Below are 18,531 nucleotides of genomic sequence, written 5' to 3'. Positions count from 1 at the left end.
TGAAGTCACTGGGTTTCTACTGTTAGAAAAAGAACCACCTTCTTTAGATGTTTACACAGACAGAAAAATAATAACTCATTTATTGTGAGACACTGGTGCCACAACATAGTTTTTGAAATTTAAAATCCAGATAGCCTAATTTCAGAGCCCAGACTCTTAAATAGCAGTTATATCTTCCTTTCTAGTCTTGTGGATCAAACAAGAAAAGTAAAATGTACTTCATTTATGTATCGAAAAACACAGAAAAAGAAAGCAAGCTAGAATATTGTGGATGGCGAAAATTGCTTGTTTTCGTTTTTGGTTGTTGTTTGGTCCTCTTTCTCTCATGACTTTGCCCTGAGGGAATGCTCTGGTCATAAAGCTGTGCATTGAAGAAATAGTGCAGACGGCAAAAACTTTAATTTAAAAACAAACTTTCTTTTTTGTCATAATAACTTGGAAGAGGCACCCCGGATGACCAGAAAGCCCCCGCACAGAGTCCCCACTGGGGCACTGCCTAGTGGAGATGTGGGAATGGGGACATCACCCTCTAGACCCAAGAATCTGGCAGAACCACTGGCAGTTTGCAATCCCAGCCTGGAAGGGACACAGACATTTAACTCCAATTCATGAGAGCAGCTACAGGGTCACCCTGCAAAGCCACAGGGGCAGAGCTGCCCAAGGCCTAGGGAGCCCACCCCTTGCACTAGTGTGCCCTGGATGTGGCCACGGAGTCAAGGATTATTCTGGAGCTTTAAGATTTAATGACTGCCCTGCAGGGGTTTCAGACTTGCATGGGGCTTGTTGCCCTTTTCTTTTGGATGATTTATCCCTTTTGGAATGGGAATGTTTACTCAATGCTTGTACCACCATTGTATCTTGAAAATAAATAACTTGGTTTTATGTGAAAGAATTGACGAGGTCCCTATGAAGACTGTTAAATTCCACCTTTGAAGTCAATATCAGTTTCCAGACACATGTGTGTATGGCTGTTCAAATAATTTAATAGTAGGTATTCCTTGGCTTCAAAGAGTGAGATAACTATTAATGTTTTTGCTCTCAAAATCATGCAGTGTATTGTCTACAAGCTAGGAAGATCACACACTCAGGTTTGTATGTAATATTTCTGATTTATGTCTTTTTTCCCAGCATCTTGTTTGGTTTTACTTTTGTTTTATACATTTTCATTTTTAATTAAGTATTAATAGTTGCATTAAAATAGTCTACAATGGATTCATTAGTCTTTTTTCTTTTTTTGAGACAGAGTCTTGCTCTTGCTCTGTCACCCAGCCTGGAGTGCAGTGGTGCAATCTTGTTCACTGTAGCCTCAACCTCCCAGGCTCAAGCTATCCTCTCACCTCAGCCTCCTGAGTAGCTGGGACTATAGGCATGTGCCATGACACCTGGCTAATTTTTTTTTTTTTGTAGACATGGGGTTTCGCCATTCTTGATTTAACAGTGGAGTAAACAGACATTCAAGGTGGCCGAATAGGAACAGCACTGGTCTGTAGCTCCTAGCAAGATTGACGCAGAAGGCAGGTGATTTCTGCATTTCCAACTGAGGTATCCGGTTTTTCTCACTTGGCCTGGTTGGACAGTAGGTGCAGCCCATGGAGGGCAAGCCGAAGCAGGGTGGGGCATTGCCTCACCTGGGAAGCACAAGGGTTCAGGGAATTCCCCCCCCTACCCAGGGGAAGCCATCAGGGTCTGAGCCTGAGGAACTCCGGCACAGATACTGCACTTGTCCCACAGTCTTCACAACCTGAAAACCAAGAGATTCCCTCTGGTGACTACTCCACCAGGGCCCTGGGTTTCAAGCACAACACTGGGTGGCCAATTGGGCAGACACCGAACTAGTCGCAGGAGTTTTTTTTTTTTTTTTCCCATGCCACAGTGGCGCCTGGAATGCCAGTGAGACAGAACCTTTCCTCCCCTGGAAAGGGGGGCTGAAGCCAGGGAGCCAAGTGGTCTGGTTCAGCAGGTCCCACCCCCATGGAGCCCAGGAAACTAAGATCCACTGGCTTGAAACTCTGGCTGCCAGCACAGCAGCAATCTGAGATCCACCTGGGATGGTCGAGCTTGGTGGGGGAAGGGGCGTCTGCCATTGCTGAGGCTTGAGTAGGCAGTTTTAGGGCCACAGTGTAAACAAAGCTGCTGGGAAGTTCGAACTGGGCAGAGCCCACTGCAGCTCAGCAAGGATGCTGTGGCTAGACTGTCAGATTGCTCCTCTCTGGACAGGGCATCTCTGTAAAAAAGGCAGCAGCCCCAGTCAGGGGCTTATGGTAGACTTAAACGTCCCTGCCTGATGGCTCTGAAGAGAGCAGAAGACCTCCCAGCAGAGCGCTCGAGCTCTGCTAAGGGTCAGTCTGTCCTCTCAAGTGGGTCCCTGACCCCTGTGTATACTGACTGGGAGACACCTCCCAGCTGGGGCCGACAGATACCTCATACAGGAGAGCTCTGGTTGGCATCTGGCAGGTGCCCCACTGGGTCAAAACTTCCAGAGGAAAGAACAGGTAGCAATCTTTGCTGCTCTGCAGCCTCCACTGGTGATACCCAGGCAAACAGGGTTGGGAGTGGACCTCCAGCAAACTCCAGCAGACTGGCAGCAGAGGGGCCTGACTGTTAGAAGGAAAAGAAACAAACAGAAAGGATTAGCACATCCACTCAAAGACGCCATCCAAAGGTCACCAACATCAAAGACCAAAGGTAGATAAATCCACAAAGATGGGGAAAAGCCAGTGCAAAAAGGCTGAAAATTCCAAAAACCAGAATGTCTCTCCTCCTCCAAAGGATCACAACTCATCTCCAGCAAGGGAACAAAACTGGACAGAGAATGAGTTTGATGAACTGACAGAAGTAGGCTTCAGAAGGTGGGTAATAACAAATAACTCCAAGCTAAAGGAGCATGTTCTATCCCAATGCAAGGAAGCTAAGAATCTTGAAAAAGGTTAGTCAAATTGCTAAGTAGAATAACCAATGTAGAGAAGAACATAAATGACCTGATGCAGCTGAAAAATACAGCAAGATAACTTTGTGAAGAATACATAAGTATCAATAGCGGAATCAATCAAGCAGAAGAAAGGATATCAGTGATTGAAGGTCAACTTAATGAAATAAAGCAAGAAGACAAGATTAGAGAAAAAAGAATAAAAAGGAATGAACAAAACCTCCAAGAAATATGGGACTATGTGAAAAGAACAAACCTATGTTTGATTGGTGTACCTGAAAGTGATGGGGAGAATGGAACCAAGTTGGAAAACACTCTTCAGGGTATTATCCAGGAGAACTTCCCCAACCTAGCAAGACAGGCCAACATTCAAATTCAGGAAATACAGAGAACACCACAAAGATAATCCTTGAGAAAGCAACCCCAAGACACATAATTGTCAGATTCACCAAGGTTGAAATGAAGGAGAAAATGTTAAGGGCAGCCAGAGAGAAAGGTCGGGTTACCCACAAAGGGAAGCCCATCACACTAACAGCAGATCTCTCTGCAGAAACCCTACAAGCCAGAAGAGCATGGGGGCCAATATGCAACATTCTTAAAGAAAAGAATTTTCCACCCAGAATTTCATATACAGGCAAAGTAAGCTTCATAAGCAAAGGAGAAATAAAATCCTTTACAGACAAGCAAATGCTGAGGGATTTTGCAACCACTAGAACTGCCTTACAAGAGCTCCTGAAAGAAGCACTAAACATGGAAAGGAACAACTGGTACCAGCCACTGCAAAAACATACCAAATTGTAAAGAACATCGACACTATGAAGAAACTGCATTAACTAATGGTCAAAACAACCAGCTAGCATCATAATGACAGGATCAAATTCACACATAATAATATTAACCTTAAATGTAAATGGGCTAAATGCCCCAATTAAAAGGCACAGACTGGCAAATTGGATAAAGAGTCAAGACCATCAGTGTGCTGTGTTCAGGAGACCCATCTCACGTGCAAAGACACACATAGGCTCAAAATAAAGGGATGGAGGAATATTTACCAAGCAAATGGAAAGCAAAAAAAAAAAAAAAAAAAAAAAGCAGGAGTTGCAAACCTAATCTCTGATAAAACAGACTTTAAATGAAAAAAAGATCAAAAGAGACAAAGAAGGGCATTACATAATAGTAAAGGGAACAATGCAGCAAGAAGAGCTAACTATCCTAAATATATATGCACCCAATACAGGAGGACCCAGATTCATAAAGCAAGTTCTTAGAGACCTACAAAGAGACTTAGACTCTCACACAATAACAGTGGGAGACTTTAACACTCCACTGTCAATATTGGACAGATCAACAAGACAGAAAATTAACAACGATGTTCAGGACTTGAACTTAGCTCTGGACCAAGTGGAACTAATAGACCTCTACAGAACTCTCCACCCCAAATCAACAGAATATACATTCTCTTCAACACCTCATTGCACTTATTCTAAAAAGGACCACGTAATTGGAAGTAAAACACTCCTCAGCAAATGCAAAAGAATGGAAATCATAACAAACAGTCTCTCAGACCACAGTGCAATCAAATTAGAGCTCAGGATTAAGAAACTCACTCAAAACCACACAAATACATGGAAAATGAACAACCTGCTCCTGAATGACTACTGTGTAAATAACAAAATTAAGGCAGAAATAAATAAGTTCTTCAAAACCAATGAGAATGAAGACACAACGTACCAGAATCTCTGGGACACATTTAAAGCAGTGTTTAGAGGAAAATTTATAGCACTAAATGCCCACAACAGAAAGCAGGAAAGATCTAAAATTGACACCCTAACATCAAAATTAAAAGAACTAGAGAAGCACAGCAAACAAATTCAAAAGCTATCAGAAGACATGAAACAACTAAGATCAGAGCAGAACTGAAGGAGATAGAGACACAAATAACCCTTCAAAAAATCAATGAAACCAGGAGCTGCTTTTTGTGAAAAAAATCAACAAAATAGATAGACTGCTAGCCAGACTAATAAAGGAGAAAAGACAGAAGAATCAAATAGATGCAATAAACAATGATATAAGGGATATCACCACTGATCTCACAGAAATATGTGGGTATTCCCATCACAGAATACTGTAAACACCTCTACACAAATAAACTAGAAAATCTAGACGAAACGGATAAATTCCTGGACACATACACCCTCACAAGTCTAAGCCAGGAAGAAGTTGAATCCCTGAATAGACCAATAACAAGTTCTGAAATTGAAGCAGTAATTAATAGCCTACCAACCAACAAAAGTCCAGGATGAGATGGATTCACAGCTGAATTCTACCAGAGGTACAAACAGGAGCTGGTACCATTCCTTCTGAAACTATTCCAAGCAACAGAAAAAGAGGGAATCCTCCCTAACTCATTTTATGAGGCCAGCATCGTCCTGATACCAAAACCTGGCAGAGACACAACCACAAAAGAAAATTTCAGGCCAATATCCCTCATGAACATCGATGTGAAAATTGTCAAAAGAATACTGGCAGGCCAGGTGTGGTGGCTTGCGCCTGTAATCCCAGCACTTTGGGAGGACGGGGCGGGTGGATCACAAGGTCAGGAGATTGAGACCATCCTGGGTAACATGGTGAAACCCTGTCTCTACTAAAAATACAAAAAAAAAAAAATTAGCTGGGCGTGGTTCCAGGCACCCGTAGTCCCAGCTACTTGGGAGGCTGAGGCAGGAGAATAGCGTGAACTCGGAAGGCGGAGCTTGCAGTGAGCCAAGATCACGTGACTGCACTTGAGCCTGGGTGACAGAGCAAGACCCCGTCTCAAAAAAAAAATAAAAAAAAAAAAAGAATGCTGGCAAACTGAATCCAGCAGCACATCAAAAAGCTTATCTACCACAATCAAGTTGGCTTCATCCCTGGGAAACAAGGCTGGTTCAACATATGCAAATCAATAAACGCAATCCATCACATAAACAGAACCAATGACAAAAAACACATGATTATCTCAATAGATGCAGAAAAGGCCTTCAATAAAATTCAACACCCCTTCATGCTAAAAACTCTCAATAAACTAGGTATCGATGGAACGTATCTCAAAATAATAAGAGCTATTTATGACAAACCCGCAGCCAATATCACACTGAATGGGCAAAAACTGGAAGCATTCCCTTTGAAAACTGGCACAAGACAAGGATGCCCTCTCTCACCACTCCTATTCAACACTGTATTGGAAGTTCTGGCCAGGGCAATCAGGCAAGAGAAAGAAATAAAGGGTATTCAAATAGGAAGAGAGGAAGTCAAATAGCCTCTGTTTGCAGATGACATGATTGTATATTTAGAAAATCCCATTGTCTCAGCCCAAAACCTCCTTAAGCTGATAAGCAACTTCAGCAAAGTCTCAGGATACAAAATCAATGTGCAAAAAATCAGAAGCATTCCTATACACCAATAACAGACAAACAGAGAGCCAAATCATGAGTGAACTCCCATTCACAATTGCTACACAGAGAATAAAATACCTAGGAATCCAACTTACAAGGGATGTGAAGGACCTCTTCAAGGAGAACTACAAACCACTGCTCAAGAAAATAAGAGAGGACACAAACAAATGAAAAAACATTCCATGCTCATGGACAGGAATAATCAATATCGTGAAAATGGCCATACTGCCCAAAGTAATTTATAGATTCAATGCTATTCCCATCACGCTGCCACTTAGTTTCTTCATAGAATTGGAAAAAACGACTTTAAACTTCATAAGGAACCAAAAAAGGGCCCGCATAGCCAAGACAATCTGGGCAAGAAGAACAAAGCTGGAGGCATCACGCTACCTGACTTCAAACTATACTACAAGGCTACAGTAACCATAGCAGCATGGTACTGGTACCAAAACAGATATATAGACCAATGGAACAGAACAGAGGCCCCAGAAATAACACCACATAGCTACTACCGTCTGATCTTTGACAAACCTGACACACACAAGCAATGGGGAAAAGATCCCCTATTTAATAAATGGTGTTGGAAAAACTGGCTAGCCATATGCAAAAAACTGAAACTGGACCCCTTCCTTACACCTTTTATAAAAGTCAACTCAAGATAGATCAAAGACTTAAATGTAAGACCTAGGACCATGAAAATCCTAGAACAAAACCTGGACAATACCATTCAGGACATAGGCATGGGCAAAGACTTCATGTCTGAAACACCAAAAGCAATGGCAACGAAAGCCAAAATAGACAAATGGCATCTAATTAAACTAAAGAGCTTCTGCACAGCAAAAGAAACTATCATCAGAGTGAACAGGCAACCTACAGAATGGGAGAAAATTTTTGCAATCTATCCATCTGACAAAGAGCTAATATCCAGAATCTACAAAGAACGTAAACAAATTTACAAGAAAAAAAAACCCCATCAAAAAGTGAGTGAAGGATATGAACAGACACTTCTCAAAAGAAGACACTTATGCAGCCAATAGACATATGAAAAAATGCTCATCATCACTGATCATTAGAGAAGTGCAATTCAAAACCACAATGGGATACCATCTCATACCAGTTAGAATGGGGATCATTAAAAATTCAGGAAACAACAGATGCTGGAGTGGTTGTGAAAAAATAGGAACGCTTTTACACTGTTGGTGGGAGTGTAAATTAGTTCAACCATTGTGGGAGACAGTGTAGTGATTCCTCAAAGATCTAGAACTGGAAATACCATTTGACCCAGCAATTCCATTACTAGGCATATACCCAAAGGATTATAAATCATTCTATGATAAAGACACATGCACACGTTTATTGCGGCACTATTCACAATAGCAAAGACTTCGAACCAACCCAACTGTCCATCAATGATAGACTGGATTAAGAAAATGTGGCACATATACACCATGGAATACTATGCAGCCATAAAAAAGGATGGGTTCCTGTCCTTTGCTGGGACATGGATGAAGCTGGAAACCATCATTCTCAGCAAACTGTCACAAGATCAGAACACCAAACACCACCTGTTCTCACTCATAATTGGAAGTTGGACAATGAGAACACATGGACACAGGGAGGGGAACATCGCAAACTGGGGCCTGTTGCGGGATGGGGGGTTAGGGGAAGGATAACATTAGGAGAAATACCTAATGTAGGTGACGGGTTGATGGGTGCAGCAAACCACCAGGGCACGTGTATACCTATGTAACAAAACTGCATGTTCTGCACATGTAACCCACAACTTAAAGTATAATAAAAAAAAATTGGAGTATACAATAAATATATACAAATTGCATTAGATTGAATTGATTATTCAACTGGATATATATTAAAACTGCTTTTTGATTGGAGAAGTTCATACATGTCAAAATTTTCAATGATCCAATATCAGAAACACAGTTTTATTATAACATCTTGTTTTGATATATACAACAAAAAGACTATGTTACAATAACTATAACAAGATCCCTATGCTCTCTATTTATTTTATTTATTTTCATTTTTGGATTAGTGACACAAAGGAGAAACATTATGTCCAAGGTTTTTGTTGTTATTGTTTATTACATAATTAGAAATAATTGTTATATTGAACAGTAGTATTGTTCAGTTTAGCTAGTACCAAGGTTGGAAAATCCTTCAGCAACATAAAAATACCATGTTGATGGTGCTGGTATATTAATAATATGCGAGTGGTTAGTTATTAGGAAGAAACAATGTCATTTTAAAATACCCCAAAGGTTATAAGTTAAATCCTATTCATTTCTCGTACTCTTAAGAATTCAGGTCAATAATTTCTCTGAAGACCTTGTGAAACTTTGGGTTACTACAGTTGGCAAGGAGACAGTTAGGTCTAGAACTTAGTCGCTTGGCAGGGTTCAGAAACTAATTTTTGTGAACTGAAATTGCCATTGGAAAATGTTTTTTATTCATTTGGATGCATTTACAGATGTCCTTTCTCACCACTTCTCATTCCTATGATAAATGTTTGATATGTTGGCTTCCTCCAGAATATATGGAAGTTTCTATTATTACATTCGTTTATTTAACCTACTAAAGCAATAAGGCATGAAAAGGGCTTCTGTCGTATGCTTCAGTGGCATTATTATTTATAAGCACATCTCCAGTGGTGTGGTGTCGATGAAATCGTTATTTGGTTATTACTGTTCTCCAATAATTAGTTCACAGCAAAATAAGTATAATTTAAAATACATAGAGTTTTAAAATACAAGTAAAAAAGAATAAATTCCCAATACATCTGTTGCCTAATATACTTTAAAAATGTTTCTTTCTTTTGAGAATTTAGGCTTAAAAAGATGTTTCATTCTAAATCCCAGCATAAGCTGGCTATAATGATTAGGGTACACGTGTAAAATATGGGTTTTTCTAAGGATTGCAATGGGACCCTCCTCTAACTTGAAATAGTATTCATGTATGTTGGAATTTCTAGCTTTGGCAAAGCTTTATCTTGGAATACCACAAACTTTGTCAGTATGAGATTCCTGTAGACAAAGAAGAAAATGGGCATGACAGACACATATCATCGATAATCTAACCTGTCACAGAAGGAGCTCTTTGGCACAATATACAGCAACAGAATTACCTTTGTACCATCCCACTGAGGGATATAATTTCCTGTCTGAGGAACTGCTGTGAGAGGTGATACATTCAATGTTGCAGATGTTCCACATTCAAACACACAGGGTAGATTTCACAAAAGCTAACTCTAACAATGAATCTGTTATTATAACTGAAGGATCATGATATGTTCAATTTCTGCCAAAAATATCATTTTTGATTGCCATCTCAACTAAGAAAAAAGTGAAATAGTATTATCTTTGATGGACAGTAGGGGGGAAGAGTCTTAGCTTTGTTAATTGAAAGCAGCTAAGTTTTATAAACCATCTATTTTATTAGCTGCACAATTATGAATTCACTTACAAAAATGTTGGAATGTCAGGGAAAGATGAATCATATCTGACTCTAGAGATTATTATAATTAAGTCAGAAGTATAGGCAAGACTTATCATAGGCATTTATTTATAAACAATTAAAATTTATAGGAATTTTCTTGGAAAGCTATACAATTTTCCATAATTATCTTATACAGTGGTTTATTGAATGTCTTCATAATTATTCTATGTTATAGTTAATACCTTAAGTTAATTTCCTGAGTTTCTTTTATCCTGGAAGTTGGTCACCTGACCAAATAAAATCCTGATTTTTTCAGGTACTTTCAAAATCATAAAGTACTTACTCGGGAAAAATAACTTGGTGTTATATTGTAATATTCATGCACGTTCACAACAGCTGCTTTTAGAGTCTCTTGAATTATTATAATCATTTAGTTTATTAAAGATCAAATTATTCTCTGAGATCTTTATGAAATACCCACAGTGTGTAAAAATATCATGGTCACCTTATCAACTGTGATTCTCCTTTCATAGTGAAGATTCTGCTAACACACTACATTGACTTGGAAGTAAAGCTTTTCTTGTTGGATTATTGGATTTTCTGTCTGTAATACACACACACAAGCACATACACATGCATGCATGCACACACACTCCTGTTACGATTCAAACTCATTACTGCTCTTTTGTTTAGTAGACTACTTAACATGGTTGGCAAAAAGGAGGATGTAAAATAATTTCTAACATTACGTCACATATTTCTATTAAAAGTTTAATTACTTCATAGCCGTGCATGTTATTCTAATTCAATACAACATTTTGCTTGTTACTATAATTTTAGATTCTTAATTCTTTAAAGTTTTCATAAGCATATTGTATAAAACTTAATGATTATCTGGGGAAAAATCAGAAAACTGAGGATATCTTTAAGAGTAAAACAGTAAAAGTTTATATTATGATGTAGAGGTAAAAATTAATGTTCATATAAGTGCTTTATATTAAATTTACAGTAGCATGCAAAAAGAGCCCCTTTTTATACCTTTTACAAAATTATCATTGATTTCAATACTTTCTTATTAAACTTTTTCTAAATTATACCCTCAAAAGCTAAAGAGAGAACTTTAAGATACTTTAGGATCTGTCTTTAGGATAATAAGAAAAAAAAATAGCATTTCTGAAAACATAGTAAAAGTAAAAATAAATTATAAATTATAACACTTTTCATCATATTATATAATAAGCCAAGAAATTAATCTCTGTTCAGGATTTTAATATTTGAGAACTCCCTGCTCTACAACATGAATAATTATCCTATAAAAAGCAATCATTTATTATACATTGGTATAACAAGGAATTACAGGTTGCAACATATAGAATATCTAGTCGAAAAATGCTGGTCACCCATTGTTATTGTCTGTTTTATATAAAGAAATGCAAACTTAAAAGTCCAAATACTGCTAGTATCATTGAAGTAATGAAAATTGCTAAAATAAGATTAAAACATTATTGAAAGTGAAAATGAGCTCAAAATAGGTTTAAATACAGTTATGTTCTAAATCATATTTATCACATTTCCAATTTGCATCTTATAGAAAGCATTAAGTACCATTCCAGATTAGACATTTGGACTATCCAACCTGTTATTTGGCCTGTACAAATGATAGCAAAACTATATCAGGAAAGACCCTGTTTAACCTCATAGATTTCTTCCTTAATGGTTTCGGCCAGTGAATTTTACTTTTCCTTTAAAATTGATCTTGGCTTAGTTATCTATAATTTTTTGAAGTCCTTTTGAATTATGTTTCAGTGTATTCTATATCATGAGGTTCTAAAAACACAAAGTAACCATCCATAACTCCTTAAATAATCAATTATAATTGTATGCCTTCTCATGTGACAAACCACATTCTTTGATCTACTTTCAGTTACCTTCTACCTGTTGCAAAAGATATGACATCTTTCTAGTAAATCCACATTATCTTACTCTTATTGTCCTCATTTTACCATGATGAACTAAAAAAGCCAAAAGATAAATGGCAGATTTTTAATAGTAAACACATATATACAAAGTGCCATTTCTTAAAAAAAAATAATTATAATACAGGTGCCTAGGTCCTTGAAATATATTAGGTGAAATATAAATAGAACTAAATTTGGTCAAATGTAAGAATTGAGATTATTTGAAAATCAAAAACTAATGTTTTAAGTGACCAAATGTAAGCTTACTGAAGTGACTAAATCATGGCACACAAAGTATGCCCCTGCTAGCTGAGGAGACTATAGATAGATTAAATATATTATTTGCCTTAGTGTTCATTTAATAAAATATCCAGGAAAATTCCACTCCAATGTTTTCCCTTCATTGAGATACACTGTATACATTAGAGCATGTTATAATACATGTAAAAGGCATTCTTGTCCTAATAAATAAGCTAAAGTAAAATCCCTGGTATTATACATCTAGTATAGTTTGAGATATATGAAAGAACATGAGTGAAGATATCCCTTATGACTACATTGTTTATAAATGTGCTCTTATGCCAGAGGATTAAGAAACATTGAAATGACATCCCATTCTAAGAATATCTTTAATATGAAATTCTTGAAGTACACATTGATGAATCTCACTTTCACATCAATCAAGAGAGACAGAGTGAGGGGCTGGGTGGAGGGATCACTGAAAAGAACAACTTTATTCATAACCAGTTATGTCTTATTCCTTATTAGAGCCACCCTATAGACTTCCTATTCATCCTGAGTGGTGACAGCGTGATGGCAGTCCTCACAGCCCTCGCTCGCTCTCAGCGCCTCCTCTGCCTGGGCTCCCACTTTGGCAGCACTTGAGGAGCCCTTCAGCCCGCCGCTGCACTGTGGGAGTCCCTTTCTGGGCTGGCCAAGGCCAGAGCCGGCTCCCTCAGCTTGCAGGGAGGTGTGGAGGGAGAGGCGCGAGCGTGAGCAGGAACTGGGGCTGCAGGCGGAGCTTGCAGGCCAGCTGGAGTTCCGGGTGGGCGTGGGCTTGGCAGGCCCCGCACTCGGAGCAGCCCAGCCGGCCCTGCCAGGCCGGGCAATGAGGGGCTTAGCACCCAGGCCAGCAGCTGCAGAGGGTGTACTGGGTCCCCCAGCAGTGCCGGCCCACTGGCCGCTGTGCTCGATTTCTCACTGGGCCTTAGCTGCCTCCCCGCGGGGCAGGGCTCGGGACCTGCAGCCCGCCATGCCTGAGTCCCCAGCCCCCCACCCCCCTCCTGTGCCGCCAGAGCCTCCCCAATGAGTGCCACCCCCTGTTGCGCGGCGCCCAGTCCCATAGACCACCCAAGGGCTCAGGAGTGCGGGTGCACGGTGCGGGACTGGCGGGCAGCTCCACCTGCAGCCCCGGTGCAGGATCGGCGGGCAGCTCCACCTGCAGCCCCGGTGCGGGATCCACTGAGTGAAGCCAGCTGGGCTCCTGAGTCTGCTGGGGACGTGGAAAACCTTTATGTCTAGCTCAGGGATTGTAAATACACCAATCAGCACCCTGTGTCTAGCTCAGGGTTTGTGAATGCACCAATGGACACTCTCTATCTAGCTACTCTGGTGGGGCCTTGGAGAACCTTTATGTCTAGCTCAGGGATTGTAAATACAACAATCGGCACTCTGTATCTAGCTCAAGGTTTGTAAACACACCAACCAGCACCCTGTGTCTAGCTCAGGGTTTGTGAATGCACCAGTGGACACTCTGTATCTAGCTACTCTGGTGGGGACTTGGAGAACCTTTGTGTCTAGCTCAGGGATTGTAAATGCACCAATCAGCGCCCTGTCAAAACAGACCACTCGGCTCTACCAATCAGCAGGATGTGGGTGGGGCCAGATAAGAGAATAAAAGCAGGCTGCCTGGGCCAGCAGTGGCAACCCGCTCGGGTGCCTTCCACACTGTGGAAGCTTTGTTCTTTCGCTCTTTGCAATAAATCCTGCTGCTGCTCACTCTTTGGGTCCACACTGCCTTTATGAGCCGTAACACTGTGAAGGTCTGCAGTTTCACTCCTCAGCTGGTGAAAACCACGAACCCACCAGAAGGAAGAAATTCCGAACACAACCGAACATCAGGAGGAACAAACTCCAGACGTGCCACCTTAAGAGCTGTAACACTCACTGTGAGGGTCCACGGCTTCATTCTTGAAGTCAGTGAGACCAAGAACCCACCAATTCCAGACACAATCCTACATCTTTTGACTGTATATTTCCATCATTCCAAATAGATTAATAAAAACGTATCTTTCTTAAGAAAGAAACCAAACACGGCATGTTTTCACTCATAAGTAGGAGTTGAACAATGAGAACACAGGGACACAGGCAGGGGAACATCACACACCGGGGCCTGTCAGGGGGTCGGGGACAAGACAAATATCTAATGCACGTGGGGCTTAAAACCTAGATGATGGGTTGATAGGTGCAGCAAACCACCATGGCACATGTATACCTATGTAACAAACCTGCACATTCTGCAATGTATACCTATATAACAAACCTGCATATTCTGCACATGTATCCCAGAACTTAAAGCAAAATTTAAAAAGAAACTTACATAAGAAAACACAGGAAAATATCTTCATTATACCTAGGCAATGACAGATTTCTTAAATAAGGCACAAAGAGCACAACTCATAAAGGAAAACTGACAAATTTGCATATAATAACATTTGAAATTTTGTATGACAAAAGACACCATCAACAAACTAAAAAGACATGCACAAATTGGAAGAATTTAGCAATTCATATAGCAAAATAATTGTAATAGAATTTATGAAGAACTGCCACTGGATAAGTAAGGCAAAGCAGAAAGGAAAAATTAAGCAATTGATTTCAACAGAAGAGGAAAAAAATGAGTGGCAAAAGAAAAATATGTAAAGGTGTTCAATTTTGCTATTAATCAGACAAATGCAAATAAATAATGCTAGGCTGTTTTATACCTATTGGCTTGAGAAAAACTGAAAATTGATATTATGTATTGGTAAAAGTGTAGAGGAATAGAAATTCTTGTAAACTTCTGGAAATATAAATGACTCTCAATACTTTGAAAGAAAAAAAAAGGAAAAAGAAAAAATCATAACCAAGATATTCTCAATGCAATCTTCACCTTTTCACTTCCACAAGACCATTGTTTCAGAAACTCTTTATCAGGTTTTACATAGTTCTCAAACTCAAATAACACGGAATTGGTGGTTATGTTTTCCAAACTTAGTTTCTTTAGAAAATTATCCCCTTTTCTCTCCACAAAGTGAAGTAGATTATAGCTTCCTAAATTTCACTCTTATAAAAAAAAACATGCATAAAGAAGCTACAACTTCAAAGTGGTTAAAGCCTGGTGGAATCACAAACACAGTCATCCTTTTATTTGAAAAAAAAAACTACATTTATTTGGCAAAAACTTCAACAATAAAAATTCTGTTGTATACAGTTCTTAATTTAACTAAACGACTGCTTCTTCTCCATGTTTGTAGCACAAAACCAAGAACAGTTCTCCCCAATTTCTTTCGATATAATAGAGTTAAAGCTAGAACACAATTGTAGACCACAATTCACCATTACAAAGTGCACAACAGAAATGGACAAATACCACTGTAATCCCAACATATTCACCTTTGAGTAAGTTCTACAGCAGCAATGATTTTACAACGATTCCACAGTCATTTTACAATAATAATCAAGTTATTAATAAACAAGTACTACAATAATCATTCTACAGGAACAGTCCAAGTGGCCTCAGCCTCTAGAAACAAGAGGAAACAAGCCTCTTATATTGTCTATAAGAGGCTAGACAGTAAGAAACTTCCTTTTTCAGACTTCAGCACTAAAGTTGCAATTAACTTCATTTTCAACTGAGAAAGAGAAAAGCCTGAGACCTAAGACCAGTTAGAAAGCTACAGGACAAAGTAGTAAGGGTCCAGAAATGAGTGTATAGAAATACTCTAGGCTGAGTCTAGAAATCTTCCCACCCAGATAGCAAACTTCCTTTCCTTGAATAAGAGCCTTCTATGTATCCATATGCAGAAAATGCTTTTTGCCAGGCACCATAAACAAAATGGTTTGGGCGTTTCCTTGAGTGTTTACGGGCCCTCCTCAGTAAGGTTACGACGAATATTTTTATACCACTTCCCTCTAAATGCCCCTGGATTCATGTATGTCTTAGAAACCTCAACTCCTTCCTATTTTAGTTTATTTCAGAAACAGCAGTTTGGGAATGTGGGGGCCTGTTTCCTTTCTGGTAACACAGAAACTTATAATATGCAAAGTAATAACTTATGACTATTGTTTGTTAAGATGCCTAAATAAGATATGGCATCTTATATTTAACGTTGCCAATACTTAGATAACAATATAAAAAATGGCCCTAGAAGTAGACAAATCATGATCTATTTCACATTAGAGCAGAATCAGAATCAGGCTAGAGTCCAATTTATAGCCCTAGATTCCTCAGGTTTTAGCTCCCTAAAAGCAGAGAAGTAAAATTACAGCTCTCTGGGGTAGTATCTTTCTGTTCCTATCCTAGTGAAAATCTGCCTGTACTTGTGAAAAAGCTGCCTTTGTAAGATAACAGGATTATTTTCATGCGGGACCGGTCTGAAGCTTTTTACATTCCTACCACAATCCCTACCAAACCAAGAATTTTAAAAGGAAAAATACATAAACGTATTAAAAAGATAAAATAATAGAATACCTGGATCTACTTTACTTTTTGCTGACATGTTATATATTGATTCATTTTCTTTCTTTTTAAATTATCTTCCTTTGGTTTCTTCCAGGGAATTTTTTTTGTCAGTTTTTTTTTTTTTTTTACTATTTTTTGTTATGTTTTCACTTTTATAATTAAAATCAATAAAAAGTATTCTCTAAAACCAACTATCTAACCAACAGCCAATAAGAGAAAATTAACATTTGGAATTTTCTTACCTTTACTCAGACTTTTCACTGCTCAAAGGAAGAAGAGTTCACCTTTATGCAAGAGAATGTTCGTGAATTTACTGTACTTTGGCTCTCATGGTCAACTCCCTGCAAAGAATAACTACTTCTTCACAATTGGCCAATAAACTGTACAAAAAGGAACATAAGAGTTGAAAGCTTCACAAAACTCCAACAATAAAATGAGGGATGTTATAGCCATTTTTATAGAGGCTTTCTTTTCTATCATACATACTAATAAACAGAGAAGATTACCGAGAGAGAGGGAGAAAGAGGGGTGACTTATTGTATGTAGCAACCCTGGGATTAAGAAAGTTGTCTAGAAAGCCAAAAACATTTATCTCTGAAATCTCAGCTTGATGTTTACTCTCAGATGTATTAATTTGATGGTCTAAAGAGTTCAAATACAGGGGGAAGGAGAGTTAAGAGATCTTTCCTGCAGTGTTCATCATGATGGCACCTTATTGTCTTTCACCTGGAAACACTGAAATATCTGACAGAATTTAGTCCCAATAATTAAGATTCGTTCTCATAAAACCACTAGAAAGAAAGATGCCTCTATAAAAGGTAAGCATACAAATAAGTTGGGGTGAACATAAACAGGTTTACCACAGCACATAAGGGACTGACTACTTGGGTTTCTGGAACATCATCAATCATGGATTAGGCTCTTGCTTCTTCTCTAGCTCCAGCTCGGCAGCCCTTTGTACTGCTGCATCGACGAGCAGCTGGAAGCTGCTGAAGTCAGCGTACTCCTCTGGAGACACAGGTTCTGGAGAAGACGGGGATGTGACAGAAACCTTGACCTTTTTCTTTGGCTGGGCTATCTCGGTGGGGTTCTGGCTAGGGGCCGACTCCGGATCTGGTAGCTTCTCTCCTGACATCTGGCCCTTTGGCAAGGGCCACACGGGCAGGCTTTGTACATTTTCTGGACCACTGGGCCCTGACTTGGCCGGCACAGACGCATCGGTGCTCTGCAGGTGGGTGGCATGGGCATCTTTGCCCGTTTTGTGGCCAATGTCGGGGTCGTTTCCACTCCGTTTAAGCATATCCGGGAGAATGCGTCTGCGAGCATTGATAAACCAGTTAGAAATCTGCAACAAGGACAAATTGGTCTTCTCTGACAGCATTTGCTTCTCTTCTTCTGAAGGGTAGGCCTTAAACCGATGCTTATACATCCAGTCGCGGAGGATCTTAACGGACTCGGCTGGCAAGTATCCCTTGGGCTTTTTAGTGTGCTCTGGTAAAGCAAGACCTTTACCTGTATCTGCGCTATTTCTCGACATGGTTGAGGTGTCTTGGGCTGGGCTTTGGGTCTTCGCCGGGCTGTCTTTTTCCACCGGGCTTTGGGTCTCAGCCGAGCCGTCCGCAGCGGCCTCCATATTCAAGGAGGCGTGTCTTTACTGTATTGAGAATCACAGACAACTGAGTTAGGACAAAGGTAGGTTTGGGAGAGCCACTTTAGAAAGCATGGGCACGTCTCCAAGGGGAATTCTCACCTGTTGTTTCCGAGGAAGAAAAACAGCGTTGCTAACAGAGTTGGTAACAGCTGAGCTAGTTGTCGCAGTGACGTCACATCCTTTCTTCTCCACGTTGCCCCTCCCCCACATTTCCGGGAGTTCTCGTTTTCCCATTGTTCTCGCGTATTTTCTGTAACTTCCAATGCACTTGATTTCACGCAGTTTATAGCTCTCCAGAGTTTTCTCTGCTGTTGTCACCAGTTTCCACTAACTGACGAACTCTATTTCTATTAGTGTAAGTACGCCTATCACTTTCTTCCTATTTG

At 39.7% G+C, this 18,531-nt stretch overlaps 1 protein-coding gene across 1 annotated transcript; it reads right to left on the bottom strand.

Moving 5' to 3' along the window:
• Positions 1-17,329: 17,329 nt before the first annotated feature.
• TGIF2LX (TGFB induced factor homeobox 2 like X-linked) lies at positions 17,330-18,331 on the bottom strand. Its single transcript, XM_004092465.2, has 2 exons — positions 18,245-18,331; positions 17,330-18,148 (listed from the first exon to the last, which is right to left on the bottom strand). Exon 2 carries the CDS (start codon positions 18,125-18,127, stop codon positions 17,402-17,404), a length of 726 nt encoding a protein of 241 aa, XP_004092513.1. The 5' UTR covers positions 18,128-18,148; positions 18,245-18,331; the 3' UTR covers positions 17,330-17,401.
• Between the last annotated feature and the right edge of the window lie 200 nt (positions 18,332-18,531).

This window comes from Nomascus leucogenys, chromosome X (genome assembly GCF_006542625.1).
Source record: "Nomascus leucogenys isolate Asia chromosome X, Asia_NLE_v1, whole genome shotgun sequence".
In the NCBI taxonomy this organism is placed as follows: Eukaryota; Metazoa; Chordata; class Mammalia; order Primates; family Hylobatidae; genus Nomascus; species Nomascus leucogenys.
The sequence above is the reverse complement of the archived record's forward strand: the minus strand, read 5'-3'. Positions and strand labels throughout refer to the sequence as shown.

Bases quoted from the DNA above. Each gene is read 5' to 3' on its own strand.
- TGIF2LX (XM_004092465.2), bottom strand. From the start codon at position 18,127: ATGGAGGCCGCTGCGGACGGCTCGGCTGAGACCCAAAGCCCGGTGGAA.